The following is a 25773-nucleotide window of genomic DNA, read 5'->3' on the forward strand; positions in this document are numbered from 1 at the left end:
GTTGGGATCTTGTGTTTTCTAGAAAATGAGAGAAACTGATATCGTCGTTGTTCGTGCAAAAGTTGTCGGATCGTTTTTAGCCTTACGGAATTTGATACGCAGAAGAGATGCGTTTATTCAGTTTAAAAAATTCCGTGAGGCTAAAGACGATCCGACAGCTTTTGCCCGAACAACGACGATATTCAAAATCAGGGCCAAAATTGCCACGCTTTTCCTCTATTTTTAATAAAAAAATGTGAATGAACCTGATAAATTGTAGCCAAAAGGCAGAAATGTGAAGAGCAGGAAACATTGTTAATCCATCCGTTGCCATCATAAAGCTTTGAGCAGCGTTGGAATAAAGCTCGAAGGTTAGACAGAGTAGAAAATGCAAGCTTATTCTGTTAGCCTGTTGTGAAAAGAGGGAATAGACGTACTGTACTCGTGTAGGGACAACGAGGAACATGATCGTCACAGCGGTATTGTAGAAGAAAACTACTGACATGATACCCAGAAAGTTCAAATCGACAAGGGTTAACTTGCAGATCCAATTCCTCATTCGGGCAATTTGATTTTCTGGAAGACATGCAGATTAGAAAAATACGTATAAACAATATGCACATGCATATCAATACCTGTTCAATCTCATTCATAAGAGCTATTATGATGCTGAATGAAAGTGATATTGGTGAAGTTTGAATTAGCATGAGTGAAGAACTCATTGACAACAGTTATAAATGCCATTCCTCTCATTTCCTATCACCTAATACATGGAGCACAGTAAGAATCATAAGGAATGATATGAAATGATTTTAATTGAAAATCACAGGTTAGGTCAATCAGAATGATATGACCATGAATGCAATATTTGTTTTTGAACACGTACAGTATGTGCACAACTAGCAGCATCTCGTACTCAAGGCACATTCGACATGATCGAATAAATCTTGATAAATAACAATGGATACAAAATAAATAGAATGGACCAAACGGGGTAAACCTATTTAGTCACCTTTTTGAAGGATGGTAGATATCCGCTTGAGGCCGCTGAAGAAGAGGACAACTTCACTTTTCCTTTGATACCCATTGTAATAAGTGACCAAGGCCCAATATGACTTAGTTATCCAAATGTAGATCCAAATCACATCAGGGAAACTGGGCCGTGGCGAGTGTAGCACTTGGGCGAGACGCCATAAAAGAAAATATACGTAGAGGGCAGTATGAGCCACGGCAACGGCAAAGGAAATCTTCCTGCAAGAAGATGTGCACTCAATGACACACTCTTTCTCATCGCTCCACGTGTAAGGATTGCTTCCCAGTTGGGAGAAAATTTTCATATAAATACGAATCAGAGTAAGGGTGCGCTTGTTTAACATATTTGTATGTAGGTGATGCAAGTTTCGAACTGAAATGCAACCAGATATTTACGTTAAATATTTTTATACGCAGATTATTACATGAGTAGAAGGAAATTGAAACTGGCAGATCTGGACACTATTAGAGCTAGGCACAAACCTTTTATTTGAAAAATTTTATAGTGAGGAATGTTGGATATGAGATTATAGGCTAGGGTAGAACAATTTTAGCCCATTAACTGGAGCGAATTTGCGAATGTGAATGTGTGAAGGTAAAGTTTGAGTAAGTATGAAAGTACCCATGAGAACTCGGGGTTTCAGTGCATCATTATTGGGTATGGTTATTAATAGGTGGGGGAAAATAATTACCTTTACTAATATAGAGGAGGTTCGTTCTCTAAAACAATAGATACATAGGTGTTGGCCTTCGCTTTAGCCGTGATCATAATCGCTCGAAGTAATTGACATTTGCAGCTGTCTGGTGGGACATGAAGTCTGTTTGTCATGGAATTTATTCAACTTTAAAAAGTTCTAAACCCAAGGCCAGGCAAGGTATGACGTAACTCTGGAAGAGAACCCTCTTCCTGCCAAGCACAGATCTGGATATATTTGTAGCAACACAGGCCTGTACCTATAATCATCTGGATCCTATGGCAGCTGCAAACTAGACGAGACCATGGAATCAAACTACTCCAGGGTTGGACAAAACACTCATGGTTACTTCATAACGTCGGACGTCAAGGTTAGTAATTAACAAGTCGGGAGGTTCTCCTTGTCAGGGGTGGAGTGGATCAAAGTTAGTGGGCAGCTATGTATATAATCATTAAAATGAGTGGCATTGAGGTTAAAGCATTTTCACCAGAATGCATCAGTAGCATAGTAGTTTGTTCACCAATTATTATTGATGTTAGAACTGTTATGTCAACAAATAGTTGAAGCCAACGAGGATACTGTTTATTTCGGAGGAGCACGACGAGTCAGTAAATACACATAACTGAAATTAACCATTCTGCTGAAAATATTGAATATGTCTTCCAAAATATTCTATTAATGCAATTTCTGGCTTGTCACTGGCCTGGCTATATTTGTAGTCACGCAAATTATTATCTTGATCATTTTGACTGATAGACTTATCGACCCAGTGAGAGTTAAATAGGTGCATCAGAGCACATCATAAACCCGCAATCGACATGTATGCCTATTGATTTACATATTTCAACTTTGATTGAAAGTTGGCACATTCTACCTCCTTTTCCTCTATTTGATTGTGCAATCAGAGGGATACGATTAAATACTCTTAATTGGGTTGGGTCTTTCATCCTTCGCTATCAATTTATTTATTCCAAATTCTATTGTAAATATGGATTATATTCATGACCTGCATGCAAATGTGTTGTGGAAAAATACATATCTGACTTTCGTAGTACCGCAGCCAAGTGGTACAAGTACAGCTTATAATCTATTTATTTGCTCTTTTAAATGCCGGTGAAAGAAGTTACAATGGTGCAATGTGCGCATGCAGGTTTGATCATGCATTATGCATGTAATAATTTTTACATACTTGTGTCCTTCAACTACGTATATAGGCGTAGTTGAACTTGTTAACGTAGAAGTACTTACGGAGTATCATATTGCTATGTGAAGCTAGTCTAATTAATCCATCTACATGGGACTGGACGCATTATACCTTAACCAAGATCGGATTTGCGATTGCAGAATTCCATCTCTACCTCTTCAGCAGGCTGTTATTACGCAATATATTTCTTCGCCACCGGTACAGCCAAGGTTTTAAATGACTGCAAAGTTATATCCGTAAGTGACGAAACTATTGAAAGTCAATTAATTATGTATAGACGGATTCAGATATATGCCAAAATTCTAAATTCTTGTATCAGAGACAGGATCTTCTTGGCGATGGCGCAAATTGGTTTATTGTTCCAAATTTTGACAGGTTTTGCTTTCATTGCATTTGGAAATATGTCAGACTATACTCCTGGGATCTACGGGGTCCCTTATTTGTGTATATTCTTTTTGACTGTGATTTGTTTTTCCATTGCCGGGAAGTTTAACCAGATTACGATGAACTGGGTTGCGGGTACAAAATGGATATGTAAAGCTAAGAACAATAAAATGATACTGAAGTCCCTGGTTACGGTCAGAATTCAGTTTGGCAACAATTTCGTGGACCCCTTGACACCGTTAGTTGAACAGCAATTTTGTGCTGCGCAGAGAGCTTCGTTGCCCTTGATGAGGGGCTAAGGCTAGATTAAACAGCATAACAAGGTAAAATGTGTCTCATTAGTACATATATTAAGTACATAGAGTAATGCACTTGGGTAACTTGGAGAGTAAGAAGATAAAGGATCAGTACAAAGGAGTCTATGTATTATATGTATCTATGTGTCTTGTCTATGTATCCTAAAACTGTAGCTTTTCAACCTGATTTGCCAAATAGTCTATCCGCGGTACATATATATTTTGTACTAGAGTTAGAAAAATATCATTGGTGTTACTAACAATGGGGGTCTCCCAACGTATGCTCTGAGATTTGGACGAAACTGGTGTCAATCGATCACAAATTAGTATGAAATTTGCAAATGCAACTATCTGCAAATGCGCAGGTTTGGCGGAGATATTTGCCTAAAAAGAGGTGAAAACTCGCAAATTTGTAAGGCAAAATTCGAAAAGTGTAAAATTGATTGCATTTTGGGCGCGTTTTCGCCTCCTTTTATGCAAATATCTCCTCCAAACCTGCGCATTTGCAGATAGTTGCATTTGCAAATTTTATACTAATTTATTTTGTGATCAATTGACACCAGTTTCGTCCAAATCTGCGAGCATACGTTGGGAGACCTCCATCGTAAGTAATTATATATGGTGCGTAAATATAAACGAGTACAAGAAATACGTGTTCCAAAAATGTGTTTATTTCCAAAGATGAAATTTTTTCTTGACAAATCCTTCTGATATGCCTAGTACCTGGTACTTGCTACATTAGCATCCATCATATCTCTAATTTTGTTTTGGAAGCTGTGGGTCAGTTCTTCCAAAACGGTGCGCGATATTTTTTTACAATTTTTTTTGGAATGGGCGCACTAAAAAACCATGACCATGTGGAACTGGATGTTCATATGTGGTACTCTTCTGACAAGAGCACAAATTCTCGAGAAAATCAAATTTGGGCTGTTTCCGTGCCACGTCCCCAAATAGTAAGAATGGAGAAAAAATGAATGAATAAAAAGTCCACTCATTCATTCTGGAATTACGAATTATCATTCATGATTAATTCATTTAATTGGTTAGTCATTATCCCAATTAATATTAATTGAAGAAATTGGATAAAAGTAACACGTCAGATAAATTAATATTAGCATAGGCGAAGCGTTCAGTACCGTGCTGTGTATTAATGCCCATACATTTCATGCCTTATCCTACGTATGTATTTGGTTAAAACAAGTCAACGCTAGTCCCATCGTGTCTTATTCTCACTACTCTTATTCGGTCCTTTTTCAGTCAAGTCATTTATTCAATTCATCCAGTCATTGTAAAGACTAACAGTAAACAAATGTTTTATAATTTCAAGACAAGTAAATCAAGTATGACTTTAAACTGAACCACCCCCCGTTTGTCCAACGTCGTTCACCTTATCTAAAAATCACCCAAAGTTACAAGTGCATAACAATAAGTTACCAACGTCACACATTGAACACTACACAGAGTCTGTGTCACAGACCACACACCCCTTTCAAGTAGCATGACTGTACTACAGAGATGAGTCAACCCTTTATCTGATTTTCAATCGGTTTATACCATGAGTCACATCTCATAGTTGCTACACAGTCACTCCATATCTGGATGAAACCAGTTTTTTTTATCGCAGTGACAAAATATCATCCGATCGTCGCTCGTATTAACATACTAAACAGGTCCATGTTAAGCTAATACATTTGAGTGAGTTATCAGGTATGTAAATTGATATTCAGCTCTCCTTCTGACTATACATTCTACATACAAAAGCTCAAGTCTATTTGACTCTGTCAATTAACTAACTGACTCCGCGTTCACAGCACCATTACTTTATTCCACTACCAGTAAAAATTGAAATGGATACTTTAGCAGATTTTGCATTAGTACTCCTAGTCTTCGGTATTTCGACAATTTCATCTCAAAAACTGGAATCGTCTATCGATAAGAACAGAAATGCCCATACTTACGAACCTCCCATGACAGCAATCCCAGCAGGGAAATTACCAATGCCGTTGTATCGGCCAATGGTTTCCTACGATAAATCTGATTCGTCCATCTATATATTTGGAGGTGTGAGAGAGGAAAGGTACCAAAATCAAATCCTGCGCTATGACATTGCCACGTCCACCACGACTTACGTCGGAAATATACCTGGTTTCGGGTGGATTTATGAAGGCGCTGTTCAACTAGCAAGACCAGGGGAATTTTTTTATTTTGGCGGGGACAATTCACAAAATAGCCAAGCATATAAATTTAATCGGGAATCAAATCATACCATCAAAGTAGCCGATCTCCCCCGGAGTGTTAACTCTGTGACGACAGTAATCCGCGAAAGTTCATCCGCCGAAGTTATATTGTTTGGCGGTAATGGGAAACGAGACGGAGTACTTAAATTTGATTTAGAGACATTCGAATCTTCAGAAATTGGTAGTTTGCCAAGTCAATGTACTGGCAACCCAACCAGTGTACTTGTGGAAGACAAGGCACACATATTTTGCCAATCATTTAATAGCACCAGTAACGACTCAGGTAAGAACAAGGCTATGCATGTGTTGGAGGGTAAGTTTGCATACTAACTGTATGTCCTTCTGGTCAGGTTCTCTGCTAGTCATGAATCTTAACTTCATGGATTCGCAAACAATTCTGATGGGCTGGCCCAGAGTGGATCACCCTCAATCCGCTATATTTAATGGGCAGCACATCTATATAATTGGAGGGTACTTCGCCTTGCAGGGACTAAGCACTAATGGAATGATAAAAGTAGACCCAATGACACATTTGTGGACATTCGTCCCTCTCAACGACATGCCGATTAGAAATCAAGAGTATTTTTATAAGCAACCACCCACAGCTGTTTATGTGGAGGAGATGAACAGAATTTATATGATAGGCGGGGTTTCGATGCATAAAGTCATTGGCGACACGTCGTACCATGATGATGTTTGGTATGTTGATCTCAACCCGGCACAGACCTCTTCGACAACAAATAATCCACCTCCATCTTCTCCGGACTCCTCTACATACGCACCAACGACTACAACAACGCTGAGTCCTGACACATTCAACTGTAACAATCGTACTGATGGTAACGAATCTTTATTTTGCGTAATTAAAGTTATTATTAGAAACTCCAATATCCACTCTTAATTCATCTAATAGTAATAATAATGCAAAGGCGGGAAATGTGACACCTCGCTATAACTGCGACTAATTTTCATTTCCTCATAGTCGCAAATGGCGGACCCATATTTCTTTCTTTCCCAGAATGCGCACAATTAAGAGCGTAGCGGCACCTACAAATTGTTTGTCAGCAAAAATTAAAGATTTTTAAATCCCAAGCTTTTCGAATTTTGGCACAAGTTCTAAACATTTGCAACAATTAATTAGAACAGTTAGAATTCCTTCCTGCACAAATTAAAAATCTATTTTCACTTCAATTCCGTGTAGGTACACCAACGACTTCACGTGCAAAGTTTCGTGTGCACAATAATTTATCCTATATTTAATACATCATTATATGTATATACACATCTCATTGTAAAACTATCCTGGCAGGCTACTACCCACACTCTTTGGACTGCACCTTATACCTAGTGTGCTACGATGGGTTAGCGGAGGTTCGTCCATGCCCACGACCATTTAATTTCGATCCTTTATTGCGCCTCTGCCGACCACCAGAAGTTGTTGATTGCCTGGCAACAACACTCTACGCGGTTCACATGGAGACGAAACTCCCCAAAGTACTCCATTCAATTACTGTTTTCTACGATGGGGAGGATTCGATCTACCTGTTTGGTGGAACAAGTCTCAACTCCTACCAGAGTGACGTCATCATGTATGATATTCCTTCAGGTAGTCTCACTAACATAGGCAGCATGCCATATCTTGTGCATGGAGCGACCTCTTATGGCGACGGGGTTGGAAATATACTGACATTCGGAGGCGCAGGGTTTGGTGAGTATGTTATGAAAGGTGAAACAAATACAGTTGAAAAATATGAATAGTCACTTACACAACTATCAACTTTATCCGTAAACAACAACAGAACCCGTTAGTTGTCAATTAATCCTATTTTATTTCAGGAACTTATCCTCGGGATTTATCTAATTAGGAGGAAAACCTGGTTATTGCAAATACATTTAACAGTAAAATTTAAAACAAATTAACTTTGCCAGATGCCAAATTATATTAATTTTATAATATGTGCATTAAACTATAGCATTTGCTGTAGTAAATTCTTATACAGATTATCATGTCTCTTGGTGAAGTGATTAACCACTTTCCACTATCCGTTAGTACAATATTGGGCATGTAACAATGTCAAAATATAAATTCTTCACTGTGGTGATTGTCACCTAATTATTTTTTGGATATTCATGATGTATGTTTTAATGTATTTATCTAAATATACCCCACTTTTGGTGCTCAATATTTAAATCACCATCTCATTGCTACATATATTCTTAATTACTAAAATAGGATCCGGAACTTAGCGTAATCTGAAATTCAGTAAATTCCAGAAATGTAAAATTATGTACCGCTTTTGGGCCACAATCAGCATGGAAATAATCAATCATATGTATAATCTGCAATTGAGTCATATTTGCCTTCGCATAATATGAAACGAACACGATCTTTATCACGATCTTCACACATTTTTATTGATTATGTCCACACACAACCATACCATGTTTGCTTAATTCAAAATTGATATGACCGCAGTAACCCCAAGACAAACAGTTTAATCGGAGGAGAGTCATGAGTGCTTAGGATACGAGGCCTCAATTATGTACATTACACAAATATTTGTCTTCTTTGAGGCATAAAATAATTGTACAAACCATTTACTTATTTAATGTCATATTTACAAACAAACGAATGCTTATTAACAAATGAAATTAATAAAACGATTAAACACAATAATTATAATTTTCAGTAAAAAAAATATTTTAGTGCTTCGTTTACAATACGTTTAGTTATGGAATTACATAAATATGTACATTTTGCAAAATTTTAGAAAATCCGAACGTCTCAATAACCAGGTAAGGTTTGTTATTAACCATTTTCCTAAATTTAACAAATCCTCCGAAAATGACGGAATCCTTTGTGCCCTCATCTTTACAGATTAACGGCCATCGTCGCTCCAAGTTTGCCTCGAACGTTATCGGGTCGCACAACTTCTAGGGATAGGTAAATGTCACGCCGAATTAATTAGTGCGGTAAGAAGACCGTAATTAAAAGCTGGAAATATTGGTTACAATAATGAGTAGTAAACCCATTATTTCCACGTAGTGGAGAATAGCGTTGTTAGGGGCCAAGTGAGACGATCGTACCCAGAAAACTAAAACATGAAGAGAAATCTCTCGCCGATTGGATGTCTTCTGGCGCAAAAACTGGTTTTACATTTTTTTTACGTTTTTGTACATTCGACGATCGTGCTTGAGGGACGTGCTCCTCAGTTAACAAAAGGATGCACATATAGACAAATTATTAGGCACATATAGCCTAAATAATTATTACAAAAACATGGAACTCTTATAAAAAACCAGGGTTAGGAAAATCTCCGGGTTTCACTCCCAGGCTACGTACTAATTTACTTTGTATTATTGGGTTTTACTCAATGGATGGGGTGAAATAATAAAATACAAAAGTTGAGACCTAAGTACTTGTTGGGAAATATATAAGACAAAACATCTTTTGGTCTCGGAGCACCATCATCCCACAAGTCCTGCGTATTAAGAATATAATTGGTAAACGTATGAAGCAACATTTGCACAATATGTATAAGTATGATTAAACTTTTATCTAATAGAGTAGCCCGCTTGGGAAGTGGTGATGAAGTTACCTTATTTTGATGGGAAAATGGCCAAAGACAAAATTAATAAATATGACATTTTGTCAGAACATAATAGTTATATCCACCATTAATTTTCAGCAAACATACTCAATAATCACAGTCCATCCTCTATTTCGTATTATTTTTTTTTACTTAACGCCCTCATGTGTTGTCTTTTGCAAGGCGTCGCAACTTCTGTGCTAAATTTTTATCCATTGGAACCGAAGTTAGCTTAAAGTACCAGGCAGGGCGTTCCAAGTTCTCTGGACCGCAAAATTTTGTTTTAGAGTTTTGTAATTGTGTCCTTATATGATTTTTTTCTGACTTTAGTAAGCTTTGTAGCGGACATGTTCGTACGTATACGTACGAACAACGTATACGTACGTATACGTACGAACATACGTACGTATAATCCATATATGGATTTTAGTCTGCAAAGTATACACTTTTAAACGTTAAAATTGTTGTCCAATATCTTTGGTTGATTTAGAGTTGCAGGCATGATGTCATCGTTTGAACGTTTCGTTAAGACAAATTTCTATGGATTTCCGTGCTCGATGAGTTGCAGCGGTTGATAGGGTCATGGCGATTTTTTGATAGTTACATGCTCAGAATTTCCATGCTTTTTTATGTAAAAGATGATTTTCTCACCGACGCAGCCATGTTTTTTTGAAGTGAAGCCAGGGTTTTTAAAATTCATATTGATCGCATTTTTGGACCTATACATATATGTATAACTCATTTCGCGAATTCCTCACTTGCAATTCTCAAATTTATTTTCAATTAAAATTTTATGAAATTTCAGCCGCTTATTGTAAAAATTGTGGAAATTTAAATTTAAATAAAAATTCTGAAATTTTCATGCCTTTACTTCTTTTCAAACGCCAACAAGTTCCCATCACCACTTCCCAAGAGGGCTACTCTACTTTATGATATCCCAACGTGATTAATGTGGTGACGTGGGAAAAAGTTATGAATGATAATAATATGTTATCGCCAGACTCCGGTTACATATGTTCTTAAAACCCCCGAAAAAAGTATGTAATATGTTTAACCAAATCGCCAAAATATGTATAAACATTTTTTTAAATTTCTTTTAAATTGCTTCAAATTTAATTTTTTGGAATGCTAAAAAAAGCTTCTACATTTCAATGTGACAAACCAAAAGCATTTTCGCATGCATAAATAATTCATTAGAAAAATGGGTCCTATTTTTTTACTTTTCGACCTTCATATCTAGGGGGTGGGGACCAAAGGGTCCATATTTTCCAAACTATTCGGAATTTTGAAATTCCTTCCATAACTCACGGTACGACAATTTTTCAAAATTTGCATGTTTTTAGTTATGGCCAGATCTTTCAATCTTTGACCTTGATTTACGGACAAACTAGGTCACCTCCGGGGTCGGGCCTATGACAAATTTTGTTGCAGGCATTTAGGGCTACAACATATAGAACAATTGGGAAATTTCACGGAAAACCATTTTCTCGTAAGCCCATGGCCATGTCTTTTGCCAGTATTTCAATAAATATATGTATAACGATGATAATCAACATATATAGACATATATTCGTATAAGGCTGGATTGATTTATTGAATTATTATTTGATGCCATTTGCGTTTCCAACTCATGAAAGTCATAGATATAAAACCTGAATTTTCGCACTCAATTGCAACCAAGTCGAACAGAGAGAACTTGGAAAGTTCCCAAGCTAACGGTATAAATTTCGCTGGTAGGAATGAAGCAGGTGCTCGGTCCTGTAAAGTTCCTTTCGTAAAATGCGGTCCAATTTGACATCCCGGTGATGAGAAGACCACTCGGCGCAAAGTCGAACGACGCCTCATATTCAGTGGCAAGAACGATGACTTCAATTCCTGAGTAGTGATCTCCCGAGTTAGGAACTCCATTGTAGGCGGAAATTGCCGACGTTGATGTGTCTGAAGGACCCATAAATCGTAACGACTTGGTTATTTTATCCCCATTTCGCCAACATGATATTCCTGAAACGTTGTTAGCATTGAAAGGGTTGGAGGATCCAGCGACGAAATTTGCGTTCTCGTAACCCCGCCACCTAAAAGTTCACAAGAAAAATGTTGCACACTTACTAGGGGTGGAAATTTCGAAAAAATTCAACAAATTCGCAAAACCGGATTATTATTTTTGTATTACACTTTAAAAGTTTGTGATCATTTTAAGCTAAAAAATTTGAAAATCCGTGCAGGATTTCAAAAGTTATAGTGGCTTTAAAAATAAAATCATGTGAATTGAAGATTTCATTACCATATTGTATACAGAAAATTTAGCCTATAATTCAGTACTCACCATCCCGTGACACAATATGATCGAGCAGAACGGAAGAACTCTTCTTCCAATGGGGTGAGCGAGGACCTTTTTGTAGAAAATGTGACCCGATCCCCATCGTAATTGTGTCCAGAGTATAGCGTCAATTGAGGAAAGTAGGACATACAAAGGGAAATAAGTCCATGGAAGATGGCAATGGTAAAAATGTAACGAGAAAGCATTTCTAGACTTGATACAGAATTTGTTTGGACTTGAATTACTTGCAAAAGCTTGGTCGGCCGAGGAGATTTTATAGTCAGCAGAACGTCCGAAAACTACGCGTGGTTTGTTTCTGATTAACACCATATCGGGACATTTTAATCCCAACATTCGTGAAATGAAGGGGTGCAATTAATTGAAAATTGTTTTTCACTGAAGGAGATTAATACATGGGTTGGAGTGTGTGTAGATATGTATGAGTATGGGATCAAGGTCTTAACATAAATATAGGCGTCAGTAAAACAGATTATGTTCAACATATACCAGGAACCACCAAATAAATCAGGTGGCATTTGTACATAAGTTATCTTGTATATGACCATACAGTACATATGTATGTGAGATTGTGCTCGCATTTATAAATACATATGTAATCCATGCATTCGTCAGGTGAGATTAGTTGTCCAGGGATGTATGGATTTATGTACATATGTGGGCGTATTGATGAAGGTTGAAGCTTATAAATTTTCCTGCTCCTGTTTTATGTGTATGCCAGAAAGAATGAAAAAAGTTTTCGCGACGTAATGAATTAATAGTCGAGTCCCTCATCGAGTAGGCTGGAAAATGGGATTTCGTCCGGTTTTCCGAGGTTATGTATGAGAAAAGATTTTGCCGAAAAACTCTTTGTAGTATTGGCGTGTGCGGATCAGCTCTGCCTGGAGAGTAAGAGGTTCGGGTTCAAGTCCTGGCAGTCGAAACTTTTTGCAACTCAGTTGTCACCATACTCCTTATTAATCTGACTAGGAGGTCCTGTTATACATTCGAGAATAAAAAATACACCTCGTAGCTGACAGATGATCAGGTCAAATTTATTTGAACACTTGACGACCGGTTTTGGTATCCTTCATCAGGTCGTGTTCTATTACAAGAATATAGTACACAAATGAATAAAATAGTTAAAAAATTATAATGATGACAGCTAATAATAAGTAGTTGATACGAAATTGTTACCTTAATTTAAAATTAAATAGAATACAAAATATGATTTGACTAAATTATCCATGAGATGGAGAATTAAACTGGAATTATAAAGAGAAAGAATTTCTTATGTTAATATATCATAAATATATGTATATACATACACACACATACGCTATTACAAATACAACTTTCAAAATACAAAATAGGTAATAGTTACCCGTATATCAGCTTATCTCCAGTAAATTTAGCAAAATTTCAGGTGTCTCAAAATAATGTATTACACATCAGTAAAAGTAAGTAAATAAATCAAGTGGAAGTGTGGAGATAAATACTCATTCAGTTCAGCCACCACCATAGCGTCATTCATTTGTGTGTCATATTACTATTTAGTATACAATTTTGTAGGCTTTTCACTTTGCCATAACTAACATATATTTTTAACTTACGTAGTATTTCTTTATATGCAGTGTGATTGCTTTGTTCAGCTTGCATGCGAATAAAATTAATGGCAATATTACATAATCTAGATAGAGATTTGTAGAAAGGGAGCACTACAAATGATTTTACATCTAGTGATTTCAAGTCGTAATTGGACCACCCACTCCGACGAATGGGGGAGACCACACCCTAGATAATATGAACGATGCCGATCGAATTCCACAGTTTTCTTCACTTGAGCAATACCATCTTTAGCAGGTAACTTTAAAAGGTGGCCACTACGACAAATTAAATCTTCAAAGCGACTGGGTCGTGTTTGTTTAAGAGGTGCGTTCAGCTCAGTAGTGGTCAATCTGCTGTAGCAGCTCGTCAGTAAGAGAGTGACTGGTCCCCAGGCGAGGAACATATAGCGGTAAAACGAGCCATGGTGACCTTTGACCTTTTCTAGATTTTTTCAAATTTGAACCGGTAGCCATTCACAATCTTTCTGGACTACCACTATGCAAAATTTGGAATTATTTTTTCCACCTATTCATGAGATATTACAATTTGTAAAGGGTGGAAATACTTCCGGCCCATACTGTAGATATTAATCCTAGTACTACTATTTAATCAAGACCTTAAACTATTTGATGCGTTACAATGTTAGCAACAAGGTAACTGTAAAGTCGGATATCGTATTCCATACTCTGACGCTCCATCTGTTCGATATCATTCCAAACGGACCACACCTCGCTCCAATTGGTCTTAACGATCTGGCCACTTTTTTCTCATACTTAACGTTACACTTCCTTCTCACAAAATCCACGAAATCCGCAGATTTTGTAAATCCTTCCGCCGCTTGCGGTAACAGGGTAGACTGAAATATCACTGCAAGCATTGTTGTGAGTGGAAGTAGCGGATACACAACTATCGGGAGTGACACGTGCATCCTGATTGTTCCATATATCGAGCAAATAGTTATACAAACCCCACAAAATAAGAGGGGTGGAACAGATCTGTAACAAAATGCTGCGTTGATATATTGATTCCAGATTTGAAATTCGCGGTAGATTCTGATTTCCCACGAGGCGAGGATTACCTTTCCCCTCCATATTTTAAATTTTAGCATTTCCCGCAATATTTTTGCTTCCATGGATACGCTTTGCATCACGATAAGCCCCACAATTAAAAATGCCAGGGCTGACTTCATTACTTCAATCATTAAAAAATAAGACAAGCAGATTGTGATAGGTTTCAAGATCAAATTCAGCATTCTGAAGTCACTCTTTAGCCAAATATTTATAGGATGCATGTTAATTATAGCTAATCCTGGCCCGAACAAAATTACTAGAATGTTGGATCCCCACAAGAGAAATGTTAAAACGTTTTGTATCCACCCAGGTGATATTTTCGTGGTAGCTTTGGCATTCCCATGTACTGAAGCATTAAGAAAACGTAGTTAAGTAGATTGCATTTCCGTAAAAAACACTTCTTTAAAGACATTACCTTCAATTTTCTCTTCAAATTCGACAATCCGATTAACAATGGTTGGAATGACGTTGGGATGAAACGCTAGTGTTGCAGACATCCCTATCATGGCGACCGGTAAAATTACGTAGTAGATATTCACAAGTATTCGAAGTTTTTCGATCATTTCTGTTTCCTGGTCAATTAATCGATAATTCGATTTTGTGAATAGTTTCCAAACCAGAAAACATCCGCATGCCGTAATATGCGCAAAGAGCCATGTGAAGGAAGATGTCGAAATAATTTGCCTCTTAATGCTGTCCATTTTGACGATGAGTTCCTTCTTTCTTAGTGACAAATCATATGGTAGGTGTGATAATTTGTTGTACATTTTACAAAATGTGTGGAGAAGTTGCCACATTATGTGTGGTACTAAGAAACATTCCGTGGCTGCCACTTTGTCCTTGACTATCATTTTCGAAATGTTGACAAGTTCTAAGTAACGGAATATCTATAATCTTGTGATATAGTTTTATGAATGTGATGTAATTAAAAAGATATTAGTTTACGCACAAGTCTTTGTCTACGTTATGTTTCACATGAAAGGATGTAAATACAGTTTAAAATGGAGCACGCATTAGAATGTGTTTCACCAAACAAGATTTTTTATGCAATTTTCAGCACCGTGATATTTTAAGTCAGGAGGTGAGGTAACGAAATTGAAACTGGTTTTTTAATTTACGAAGATATAACCGTTTCGTCAGATAAAATTCCTTACACAATTTAAGTCGATGGAGCCAGTCGATATTATTTTATCCAACTCAAAAATGCAATAACCAACAGTATTTTATTTGGCGAGCTATGTCTTATAAATTATTTATATTTATATAAAGAATATTACAAGGCACGATATGTACTAGAGAGCAGACCCGGCATAATAATTATGTGAAGTCCTAGATACTAACCTGTAGATGTTAAACTACCATACTGGTGATAATTTGTCACCAACAGTAATATCTATATTACCCTGAATCCACATTCCTATTGGTTTGAATGTGGGTTCATGTCGGTAGGATACGGTATTTGTTTAGAAGATTGTCAATTCATTAGGTATTAATCAATTTATTCACGAGCGGACTGGAATAATTCTTTTAATACAAAACATATCTGCAATAAGAGTCCTTACGATTCAATTTATTTTCTTTCTTTGTCAATGAATAATATATAAATATCAACTTGCATAAACTAAACCCAAAAAGGACTGCTTAGGTGTGACTACATGTGTGATTGAAAATGGATCATAAACATTCGCCTCCACCTACAAAGAAAACAGATGGGTGCGAGGAGTAAATTTTCCACTTTTAGTCGAACACTTTTAGTCAAACGTATTTTCACCTACATAAGCAGTCCTTTTTTTGGGTTTTTAGCCCGAGCCAGGGCTTATGTACCCGTTATGTCTGTCTGTCTGTTTTTCTGTCTTCGCGATAACTCTCTTTAAACTCAACCGATCGACTTGAAATTTTTACCACATCTATATCGACCCAAACGAGGAGTCAGGTTCGAAGATGAGCCAACTCGGTCCACTGCATGGTTGGCCGGTGGGGGCTATATGGGTGGTGGGGGTCTTATACCCCGAAATTTCAAAATAGTCGTAGAAAGCTGAAATTTGGTACATAGGTAACTAATGGCTTCTAATGAAAAGATATGAAGGGAATTTGCGAAAATTTTTATCTGGAGGGACCCTATGGGGTCACCCAAACTGATTTTTCAAAATCGTCCAATTAAGCTGAAATTTTGTACGGAAGTCGATAACAGCTTATAATGGGAGTTTATGATGTACAATTTTGAAAATTGTGAACCAGAGGTTCCCTGTGGGGTGACCTATTCTGATTTTGTAAAATCACTCAATTAAGCTGAATTTTGGCATAGAGGTTGGCAATGACTTGTAATGAAAGAATACGAAGTGCAATTTAAAAAAAAATCAGGTGGAGGGACCCTATGGGGCTCCAACCCTGGCTCGGGCTAAGCAAAGCTGTACTAGAGGTTTTCGTAACTATGGCCTTACCTAAGAAAAAGACGACATCCATTTATCTACGTAATTTCTTTTTGGATAAGAAGTTAGGTTCAATTGAACTCAATCATTTATTCAAGTGACTTTAGTATATCATATTGATCTCATAAATTGGCCTCAATACCATGAAGAGTTGAACAACAAGCATGATAAAATATTTCATATAATGCATGGGATAAATTGAAAACATGTAGCTATTCTAATTATTACTTGTACTCGTATTATGTGGCAAAGTCATTTCAACGTTCACTGATTACATATTGACGAAGAAGGGTTGATAATTTTGCGAAATTAACGCTTTCCTTTAGCAGGAGAGAGAGTTCATTTAACAGATTGATAGATGAACGATTTTTGTAAGAAAGCCGTACTTATTCTACTTACATCATAATTTATTTATAATTCATCAAGTTTGTACCTAAATCTTAATTATTTGCTTTGTAATGTCAGATTGGTTTTGACTTTCAATACCTTTCTTGTCTTACGTTTACATATCGCTTTAGGGTACCAAGTCCTACCACATAAAACTCTTCAATAATTAGAGTTGCCGTGAGACGAGATGAGACAAGATAGACCTAATCTCATCTCACTACTTGGTGAGATGAGATGGAACTTAAATGGGATAGTCAAAGTTGTAACTCGTCTCATTTATTTTGAGATGAGATACGTTACTGCTTATGGATCTCATCTCGCTGCAAGTCATGTCATCTTATCATGAGCTTATCTCATCTCGTGTTACCACCTTTTTTGGCGGTCTTACGTGAAATCTGATGTCATTTGGCGGCCATCTCATCTCATCTCGTCTAATAATAATATGACATCGTCTCATCATCAACTCTGTCTGAAGTCTGGTGATATCCCCACCAACATCACGTGCCCATTATTTACATAGGTACTTAACATGCGCACGTGGTGTTGGTGGGGATATCATCAGACTTGAGACACAGTTTAATTTATATCCCGTCTCTCAAATTTAAAATTACTAGAAAGGTCGCTTTTTATATAAAAAAAAAACAGAAATAACTTCTCCCACCAGGAACATTACACTGCCCAGTAGACATCCCCCACAAATGTAGAAGGCAGTCATGATTTTAGATTTAAAATCCAGCTTTGCCACTCTCCGGAGTCGTGGAAACGTCCAATTTGCATAATGATGAAATAGCTTCTTTGGTTTGACCAGTTTAAACAAACCCTCCCAATGATCATATATCCCTGATGATAACATAACACCGAGACGACGGAGAGAATAATCCCGCCGAATCGGCAAAACTGGCCAACCACGAAATCCCGTGAAGAAGGCATCTTCCCCCATTAAATAGGTAATCCCGTCCTTGTTGTCATTTAAAAATGGCAGAATAGCTTCAACGTTCTCCTTTTCATCTAAAAATCCGATTTTGTCCCAAGGTGACAACTGTTCGATCAGCTGGGCTGTCTCGTTGTACAAAATGGGCTGAATTGGAATGTATCTTCTTTGCGTGTGGTTTAAAGTGGGGCCATGAAGGGTGAAATTTTTAAGCGTTGAATTTAGCAGTAAATTTGCCATTCGACGATAGTTTTTATACCGCTTATTATGTTTATTCACTTCCAATAAAGATAGGGCCTTCTGACGTATCGCTAAATAGAAGAGGTTTGCGTATACGTCGTAGGGGTATAGTGACCTAATATTGGCAGTCATCAGCCTCAACGGCATGAGGGCTTTGACACCATCAATGTCAAGTAATCCTTCCCACGGGGCGGTGTATCTTGTAGGAAAAATCATCTCGATGGTGAACACGGTTTTGTACAAGTTGGGCAAAACCGTTCCTCCAAATAGTGTCCAAAATATGACAACGAGAGAAATGTGGTACTTCTTTGGGAACTTTAATAAACTTAGGACTGAACTTTCTAACATTACCCCGACTGCAAGTTGTGCTCCGTCGGAGGAGAATTTATTTTGTGACGTGGTTAATAAGATGGCCACCAAGAGAAGGCTGGCTAGAAAGCAGAGCCATGCTGAAAAATCGAACGGACTGGTTAGCGCGGAAAGGAGGGAAGAATCCCGCTGTACATTATAACATGAGAGGAAACTGTACTTTTCAACTTTGTAGAGGAGGAAGGAATCGTCTGAAAAACCGAGAAGGTTGTCCATATCGTGAAGCGATCTAAATTGGAAACAGTTCGGGAAATGGGTTGGTTTGCGGATGTCTTGAAATATCCAGAAGGATACTAGATCATGAAATAAATTAACGGAACATATTGCCGAAATGATTGGAAGTTTGGGTAGGTTTTTGTTTGCAAAAATGGGAACTAATTTGTTACGATAGTAACTAGGTATCCAGAAATATTTGTTTAAATTTGCCACCATCCAGCTGATCTGGGTCAGCTGGTCGACGCAGCTGCGCGCTTTGTTGGAGGGGCAAGAAATATTAAAGGATGTTTCAGTTAGTGATATGTCAATTTCGGTTGAAATTTCGTTAGGATTTACATAAAAATGGTTCAAGTATTCCAGCCTTATCGGTATGGATGACTTATCCTTGCTCCCGGTAGATCTCGGGGTAAGGTGAACTAGAATTATTTAGATCCTACCGAAATATTGGAACGGTCTAAACTTGTTGGCGTAAACTGTAACAAGTCGTTCAACGTACCAATTTGTCATGACGGGAGTTATGGAAGCAAGGAGAAAATAATGATTGGATACCGTCCGTACGAACCGGAAGTGATTTGTCCAATTATTCCTAAACTGGGCATCAAAATTATAAATGTTCCAAAATTTTGGAAGGATTATTAAGCTCGCCCAACAGTGTGGGGCAGAGTTGCGTCGTCGTAAAATTGAAAATTTGGTAGGAATTAATTTGCTCCATGGAATTCCCCTTTTTGATGATTGGGTTACCAATATGATGGGAAGGTCTGTATTTGAAAGCGAGTAATTGTCCTGCGGAAGTATGGTAGTGGTACAGTTCGCAAAAGGTTTTAATGATAGGCCAATGTCCAAAATTTGCGAGGCTGAACTCGACTTATGTCCAGGTATGGATAGCACAATGGGGAAGATGGACACGGTTACGAGGAGGGTTATGCTTTTCATGATAACCCCAATTGAAAAATTGTTATTAAAAGCATAAAATACGGGGTTGGTACATGATTAGTCGAGTATGAAGAAACCACGGTAACTTGCACAAAATGTGTGCCCTGTTAAACAATTATAAATCCATTTTGTTTTTGTGAAAGCTAAATTCTCATCGTCCAGGTTACGAGTTCAAAACCGTTTTGTTTTGTTTTCAACTTTTAATTACGAAGTTAAAAATTTAAAGTGTCAAAACTAAAGTTCCTTTTTTAAAGGTTGGAATATCGAAGTTAAGATTTGCTAAGACACAATTCTTGGGAGATTAACTGCTAAAGTAGAAACACGGAAAATACACTAAAATACAAGTTTCGTAGTATTTGAGTAAATTTGAAATTATGCCAATATATATCAATGCGACGAAAGTTTGTGGGACGATAAGACGCCTATTTATTGGGTCGAATGGGAACAAACTATTTATTTTATTAATGAAGAATAATACATAAGTTGAGACTTTGTGTAAATGTATATGTACTTACTTTGTATATTGCATTTTTATAAGTGCGTTTAAACCTCGCCTATTATATTGTAGACAATGTGTATCTGTTTCAGGCTTCCGGACATGGAACGGTATGCATACATATGTAAATTATTGCTAATTTCTGTAGTTTAAACCAACTTCCTGTGTGAGTTGCATATGTGCTAAATTATTAACTACACGTGGGTTTAAAATTTTCCGAAACTTAAGCCTACACACGGCAACTTTTGCATAGCTGACTAATCTATCATATTTAAGATACATAGATACATGTGTACATAAGTGCATAAATCTACCTTAAAATTATAGGTAGTATGTATATACCACGAGTGTTGTAAATAATGAAATAACAATATGAAACGCGCTCCCAACGCTCACTGACGACAAAATGCCGACGCAAAGTTTTCCAACATCCAGTCCATTATCACTGACTTGTATGAATATGTAAGATTAGCGAGTTTTCGCTACAAGCTGAAATGATTTCGGATTCGGATTGGCTTCAGATTTTACGAAGCCAAACCAAAACAATTTGTCTTGGAGACAACTTGTTTCGCTACACTCCAAATTGAGATCCGCTTAATAAACCCGCGAAAGTAAAACTTTGTTTACAAAAAAAAACATATGTTTTCACTGTGTTGATGCATGGATAAAACAAAATGTGCGCCGCACGTGGAGAATCTCAACTTGACTCGGCTGCGGATTGAGAGTCACCACCACCGCGTGCGCTGATTGGCTGTGAGTTAAGCCGAAACACCAGCTTGTAGACCCCTCTCTACAAGCTAGAAATATCAATTTAGCTTACGAATTTGGCTTCGCTGGAAAAATAGTGACGTCATCCGTGACGTCACCAAGCCAAATTGGAAGCTAAATTGCAAATCTGCTTGTAGCGAAAACTCGCTATTGACAGAATTGCATTCAAAATTTTCATAGACCTGTATATACATATGCAAAAGTACTAATCATAATGAATAAACGAATTAACTATCAGTATTTCATGAAAACCAAATGTAGTAAAAAAAAAAATTGCCACCATGAACAATAATTTAACAATCCGCCGCATGAATGACACCGGCAGCTCTTCTCCGTTCACAACATATTCATACAGCACTCCTCCACCGACTGAAAATGAATTGTTTCCATATGGTGCTAATTTGTCACAAATTGGTTCAATTAGCTCGACAAGTTGAATTAAATTCTAAAGTCAAGGTGATCATTTAACTGGACAGGAAATACGCGTGCTATTGAATTGAATATTATGGAAGCCTCTCCCGAGCAGCATGTGACTCTGAGTATGTATTCATTGTTTGTGTCGTCAAGTCCTGGACCCAATTAAGATAAGGAAAACCATGTGACACAACCTACGCAGCGACAGGTTTGTCTGAATGATTGACTCAGACTGGACATGTATGCATGTACTTGTACAAAATTGTGTCGCAAAGTGTTGGATTTTACGAGGTTGTCAAGTTATCAATGAACTGATTCGCATTGATTGAGTCATCAAATCAAACTTATCGAGGGGCCGAGGAGAAATGGTGTGACGGTAATAAAAAAAATAACAACTATTTATTAAAAATCCTGTAATAAATCAATACCAACACGGAATATACATATGTACATACATATATAACTTTACAAGTTTGCCAAGAGTGTAGGAAACAATGACCTAGAAACCATCACATCCTTACTGCATGGCCCACATGAGCACAGGTGTTTTTCGTACCTCACAAAAATTTAAGGTACACGAACAATATGTTTCAATTCGGAGATGAGATTAGATAGATATCCTTATACAATTTGTTTTGCACACGGGATCACATTCTTTGTTGGAGTTGGAGGTGTATAAATTCTCACAGAATGGACCTTTCTGTTCACAGTTGAAGAAGTAATAATCATGAGTAAACTTGAAAATTTATACAACATGTTGGCAAAAATTGGGACGCTGTTTCTAATTCTGCAGATTTGCACGGGGGCCTCAATTAAGCAGCATATTTACGCGAATGAAGAAGCCTTAGATGGGGAAGGGAGGTATCTGCTGAGGTGGAATGTGGTAGAGGATAGGGTCGAGTTTGAAGTTGAGGCTGGAACCCTGGGTTTTGTAGGGTTTGGAATTTCCCCCTCGGGAACGATGACCGGAGCGGATATTTTTATCGCGGGGGTGGGCGCGGATGGCTCAGCGTATGGGCAGGTAGCACGGTTTGAAACATACACTTCACATATTAACAAATTACATATTAACAAATACTCCATGTGTATTGGGATGCGTAGCCAACACTGTGTATATTGTGTTGTAGCCTGTTTTGTAGACCTAAATTATTAAAAACACATATTTTTATAAGGTTTTGTATGTTGTTTTTTTTAGGATTTCCATGCAACTGGTGAGACCACCCCGATCCTGGACACCCAACAGGACTGGAGGTTGCTTGAGGCGTATGAAATGGCGGCGCAGAACAAGACGATTTTAAAATTTTCGCGACTTCTTAACACATGTGATGAGCAAGATTTTGCAATCGGGGTAACTTGAACGATATACATATTTCATATAATCAAAAATTGGCCTTCAATCTAACCAAAAATTTTATAAGGCGAATATATTTTTGCGATTACATATTAATAAATAATTTCTAGAATGACACGAGCCGTATAATTTGGGCTCTCGGGGCTACAGATACCATTTCCTATCACGGTGCTTCCAACAGGGGGACCAAGAGTTTGAACTTGGTCCACGCTGACACACCCGAACTGGACGTGTCAACCATGCAAAATTTCACAATCGCGGTGAATATAACAATGCCTGCGATTGACACGTCGTACTGGTGCACGTTCCATAAAGGGCCCACTTTAGCGAGCAAGAATCATATTGTGGCGGTAAATATTTAAATGGTGAAAGCTAAAATTTTTAGCGGCACAATTTAAATTTTCAAATTTTTCTCGCCAGTTTGACACCCTACTGCCCAGCCTGGAATCGTTTCAGCACACCCACCATTTTGTAGTTTATACGTGTAAGGCTCCCGGGAATCAGACGGACGAAGAGTACTTTGATCGCTTCACGTACGCTAATGGGGTAATAGGGGATCACTGTTTTACAACAGAAGAACTCCCAATAGCACAGTGTCAGTCAGTCATCTACACGTGGGCGAAGGGCGGGAAGGTGAGGAAATTTTAATTTTTGACAAACTTGGGAATAGAAGGGGTGGCTTTTGTGAAACTGCGAGTTCGAATCTCCGTGAATAATAAAATTTTTGCATTGTTAAAGTTGCGAAATATTTTATGCCTCGATTTTTGCAGATGATGATCTTCCCTGAACAAGTCGGCTTCCCGATAGGAGAATCCCCAAATGCGCAGTATTACATGGTCGAAATTCACTACGATAATCCGCAACTTTTGGAAGGTGTCTTTTTCGAAACGGCACTCGCAATGTATTACACGCCTGAATTGAGACCGATCGATGCCGCAATTCTTGCACTGGGTCAATATGTAGATATTTCATTAACCGTACCGCCAAATCAGGACGCCTTTAAGGTGGTCGGCCACTGTAGTCCAGAATGTACTCGGGAAGCTCTAGAACCCGAGGGGATCACTGTGTTTGCCTCGATGCTGCATTCACATAAATCAGGTATGTGGGTCTTCACACATAAGGATATGTGCACAATTAATTATTTAAATGAATGGGTGGTAATTAGATTGAGTAAAGTTTCCAATATAAAACATTTTCTAATTAATACTACAAATCTACAGAAACTTTTAGCAAGATTTTTGAAAAACATTTTAGCTTGTCAAAATGTGAATTTCAGACAAATTTGACAAATTTTAATAGAGACAGTAACTATTTCTAGTAATGGCAAAACCCTTTTAAAATTAGAGGCATTTTAAAAACATCGATTTCTAGATTTTTTTTAAATTCCAAATGTAATGATCTGTAGAATTTTGAAAATACAAAAACTCGATTTGACAGAAAGAATATATAAACTGTATATAAAGAAAAAAGCTCCGGATTTTTTAAACTCTTTTGGTTCTTCCCCAGGTCGAAAGATGAGAACCCGCCATTTCCGCGGGAACATTGAACTACCCTGGATCGATTTTGACAACCAGTACGATTTTGACTTCCAACAGAACAAAATCCTTCTTGAAACCCGTCAAATTCTCCCAGGTGATCAGATGTCCGTCGAGTGTACGTACTCATCCATCTGGCGGCGTGGAGAACCCGTAATCGGCGGGCATTCCACGTACGAAGAAATGTGTCAAAATCTACTCTGGTACTACCCCCGGGGCGGATTGGGATGCATGTCTCGCTACGACGTGGACACCCATTTGGCCGATTTCGGCGTCGAAACTTACCACACGGTACAAGGGGCGTCAAATCTTCGATACATTATAGACACACCGACCTCCATCGCGGGTGATTATTATGACCTCGTCGCGACCAAGTTTAACTGGACAGAGGATTTCTTGCGGGCGTATCAGGAAGAAAGATTAAATGGGGATCAACAGTCTCATTGTGGGGCACTTCGACCGACGAGATATCCGACAAATTTTGTCGAATATGTCCCAGTAGATGAGTGTGCGATTAAAAAATGATAAAAATCTTTACAAAAGTCACCGTCACAGAAAATTCAAATTGTCAAATTTATATATGCATACGACTTAATTTGCTGGTTAGTAAATAAGTGTGTAGACATAAAAACATAAATAAAAAATTAATAAGAAATAAAATTGTGCAAACATAAAGAAAAACATCATTAAATTTCAATTCTACAGATTCTAGGAGCCTTAGCCTCCTCCACCCCCTCATCTTCATCATGATTCTCATCATCATTATCCAAAGGAAGAGGAGGAATCGCATTCTCGTCTTTCTGTTGCCTTCGATATGTTGCGTCACATATTCCTTGGTGCAACAAAGTTGGGGAATTTCAGTACCCTCGAAATACAGGAACACCTCTTATCTTTTGCATAAATCTAAACCATGCAAAAGGAACACATGGAGAATTACAGGGTGAAATTCCAGCTGGGCATTAAAATTTTACAGGATTATGTATCGTATTTTTCTAGAGTTAAAAACTGATCAAATTCCACGCTAAAGTAGTTTTATGTATTTATATATTTTTTTTGTGAAATTGGAGTTGTCAGAGGTCTATAAAACAATTGGTTCGAAAAAATTGGTCGAAAAATGCCGGAGATATTGTCCCCCAAAGTCGACCATCTCAATAAGCACTTTTCCGAAGGAAGATTGTCACACACACAAATTGTTGACAAGTTTAAATTATTCGGATATAGTGTTTCTCGAAGAACAATGTCTAATGTACATAATACCTTTGGAATTAGAAGAAAATCTTAATTAGCAGGACTCC

The 25773-nt window shown here is 37.6% G+C and overlaps 3 protein-coding genes across 3 annotated transcripts; 2 read left to right on the forward strand and 1 right to left on the reverse strand.

Moving 5' to 3' along the window:
* The first annotated feature begins 5437 nt into the window (after positions 1–5437).
* LOC118435913 lies at positions 5438–8018 on the forward strand. Its single transcript, XM_035852433.1, has 4 exons — positions 5438–6110; positions 6178–6666; positions 7137–7535; positions 7664–8018. Exons 1-4 carry the CDS (start codon positions 5438–5440, stop codon positions 7690–7692), a joined length of 1590 nt encoding a protein of 529 aa, XP_035708326.1. The 3' UTR covers positions 7693–8018.
* A 2983-nt stretch (positions 8019–11001) lies between these two features.
* LOC110850462 lies at positions 11002–12117 on the reverse strand. The gene is made up of 2 exons (XM_022097895.2): positions 11741–12117; positions 11002–11489 (listed from the first exon to the last, which is right to left on the reverse strand). The coding sequence occupies exons 1-2, from the start codon at positions 11938–11940 to the stop codon at positions 11084–11086; spliced, it is 606 nt and encodes a 201-aa protein (XP_021953587.1). The 5' UTR covers positions 11941–12117; the 3' UTR covers positions 11002–11083.
* A 10168-nt stretch (positions 12118–22285) lies between these two features.
* LOC110849634 (DBH-like monooxygenase protein 1) lies at positions 22286–25138 on the forward strand. The gene is made up of 6 exons (XM_022097062.2): positions 22286–22613; positions 22788–22940; positions 23054–23293; positions 23364–23576; positions 23714–24041; positions 24450–25138. Exons 1-6 carry the CDS (start codon positions 22320–22322, stop codon positions 25001–25003), a joined length of 1782 nt encoding a protein of 593 aa, XP_021952754.1. The 5' UTR covers positions 22286–22319; the 3' UTR covers positions 25004–25138.
* Positions 25139–25773: the final 635 nt, after the last annotated feature.

This window comes from Folsomia candida, unplaced genomic scaffold (genome assembly GCF_002217175.1).
Source record: "Folsomia candida strain VU population unplaced genomic scaffold, ASM221717v1 Fcan01_Sc005, whole genome shotgun sequence".
NCBI lineage: Eukaryota > Metazoa > Arthropoda > Collembola > Entomobryomorpha > Isotomidae > Folsomia > Folsomia candida.

Coding starts and splice junctions, on each gene's coding strand:
- LOC118435913 (XM_035852433.1), top strand. CDS start 5,438: ATGGATACTTTAGCAGATTTTGCATTAGTACTCCTAGTCTTCGGTATT. Junction 6,111..6,177: donor TAGCACCAGTAACGACTCAG/GTAAGAACAAGG, acceptor CCTTCTGGTCAG/GTTCTCTGCTAGTCATGAAT. Junction 6,667..7,136: donor CTGTAACAATCGTACTGATG/GTAACGAATCTT, acceptor CTATCCTGGCAG/GCTACTACCCACACTCTTTG.
- LOC110850462 (XM_022097895.2), bottom strand. CDS start 11,940: ATGCTTTCTCGTTACATTTTTACCATTGCCATCTTCCATGGACTTATT. Junction 11,490..11,740: donor TCATATTGTGTCACGGGATG/GTGAGTACTGAA, acceptor GTGAACTTTTAG/GTGGCGGGGTTACGAGAACG.
- LOC110849634 (XM_022097062.2), top strand. CDS start 22,320: ATGAGTAAACTTGAAAATTTATACAACATGTTGGCAAAAATTGGGACG. Junction 22,941..23,053: donor AGCAAGATTTTGCAATCGGG/GTAACTTGAACG, acceptor AATAATTTCTAG/AATGACACGAGCCGTATAAT. Junction 23,577..23,713: donor CGTGGGCGAAGGGCGGGAAG/GTGAGGAAATTT, acceptor CGATTTTTGCAG/ATGATGATCTTCCCTGAACA.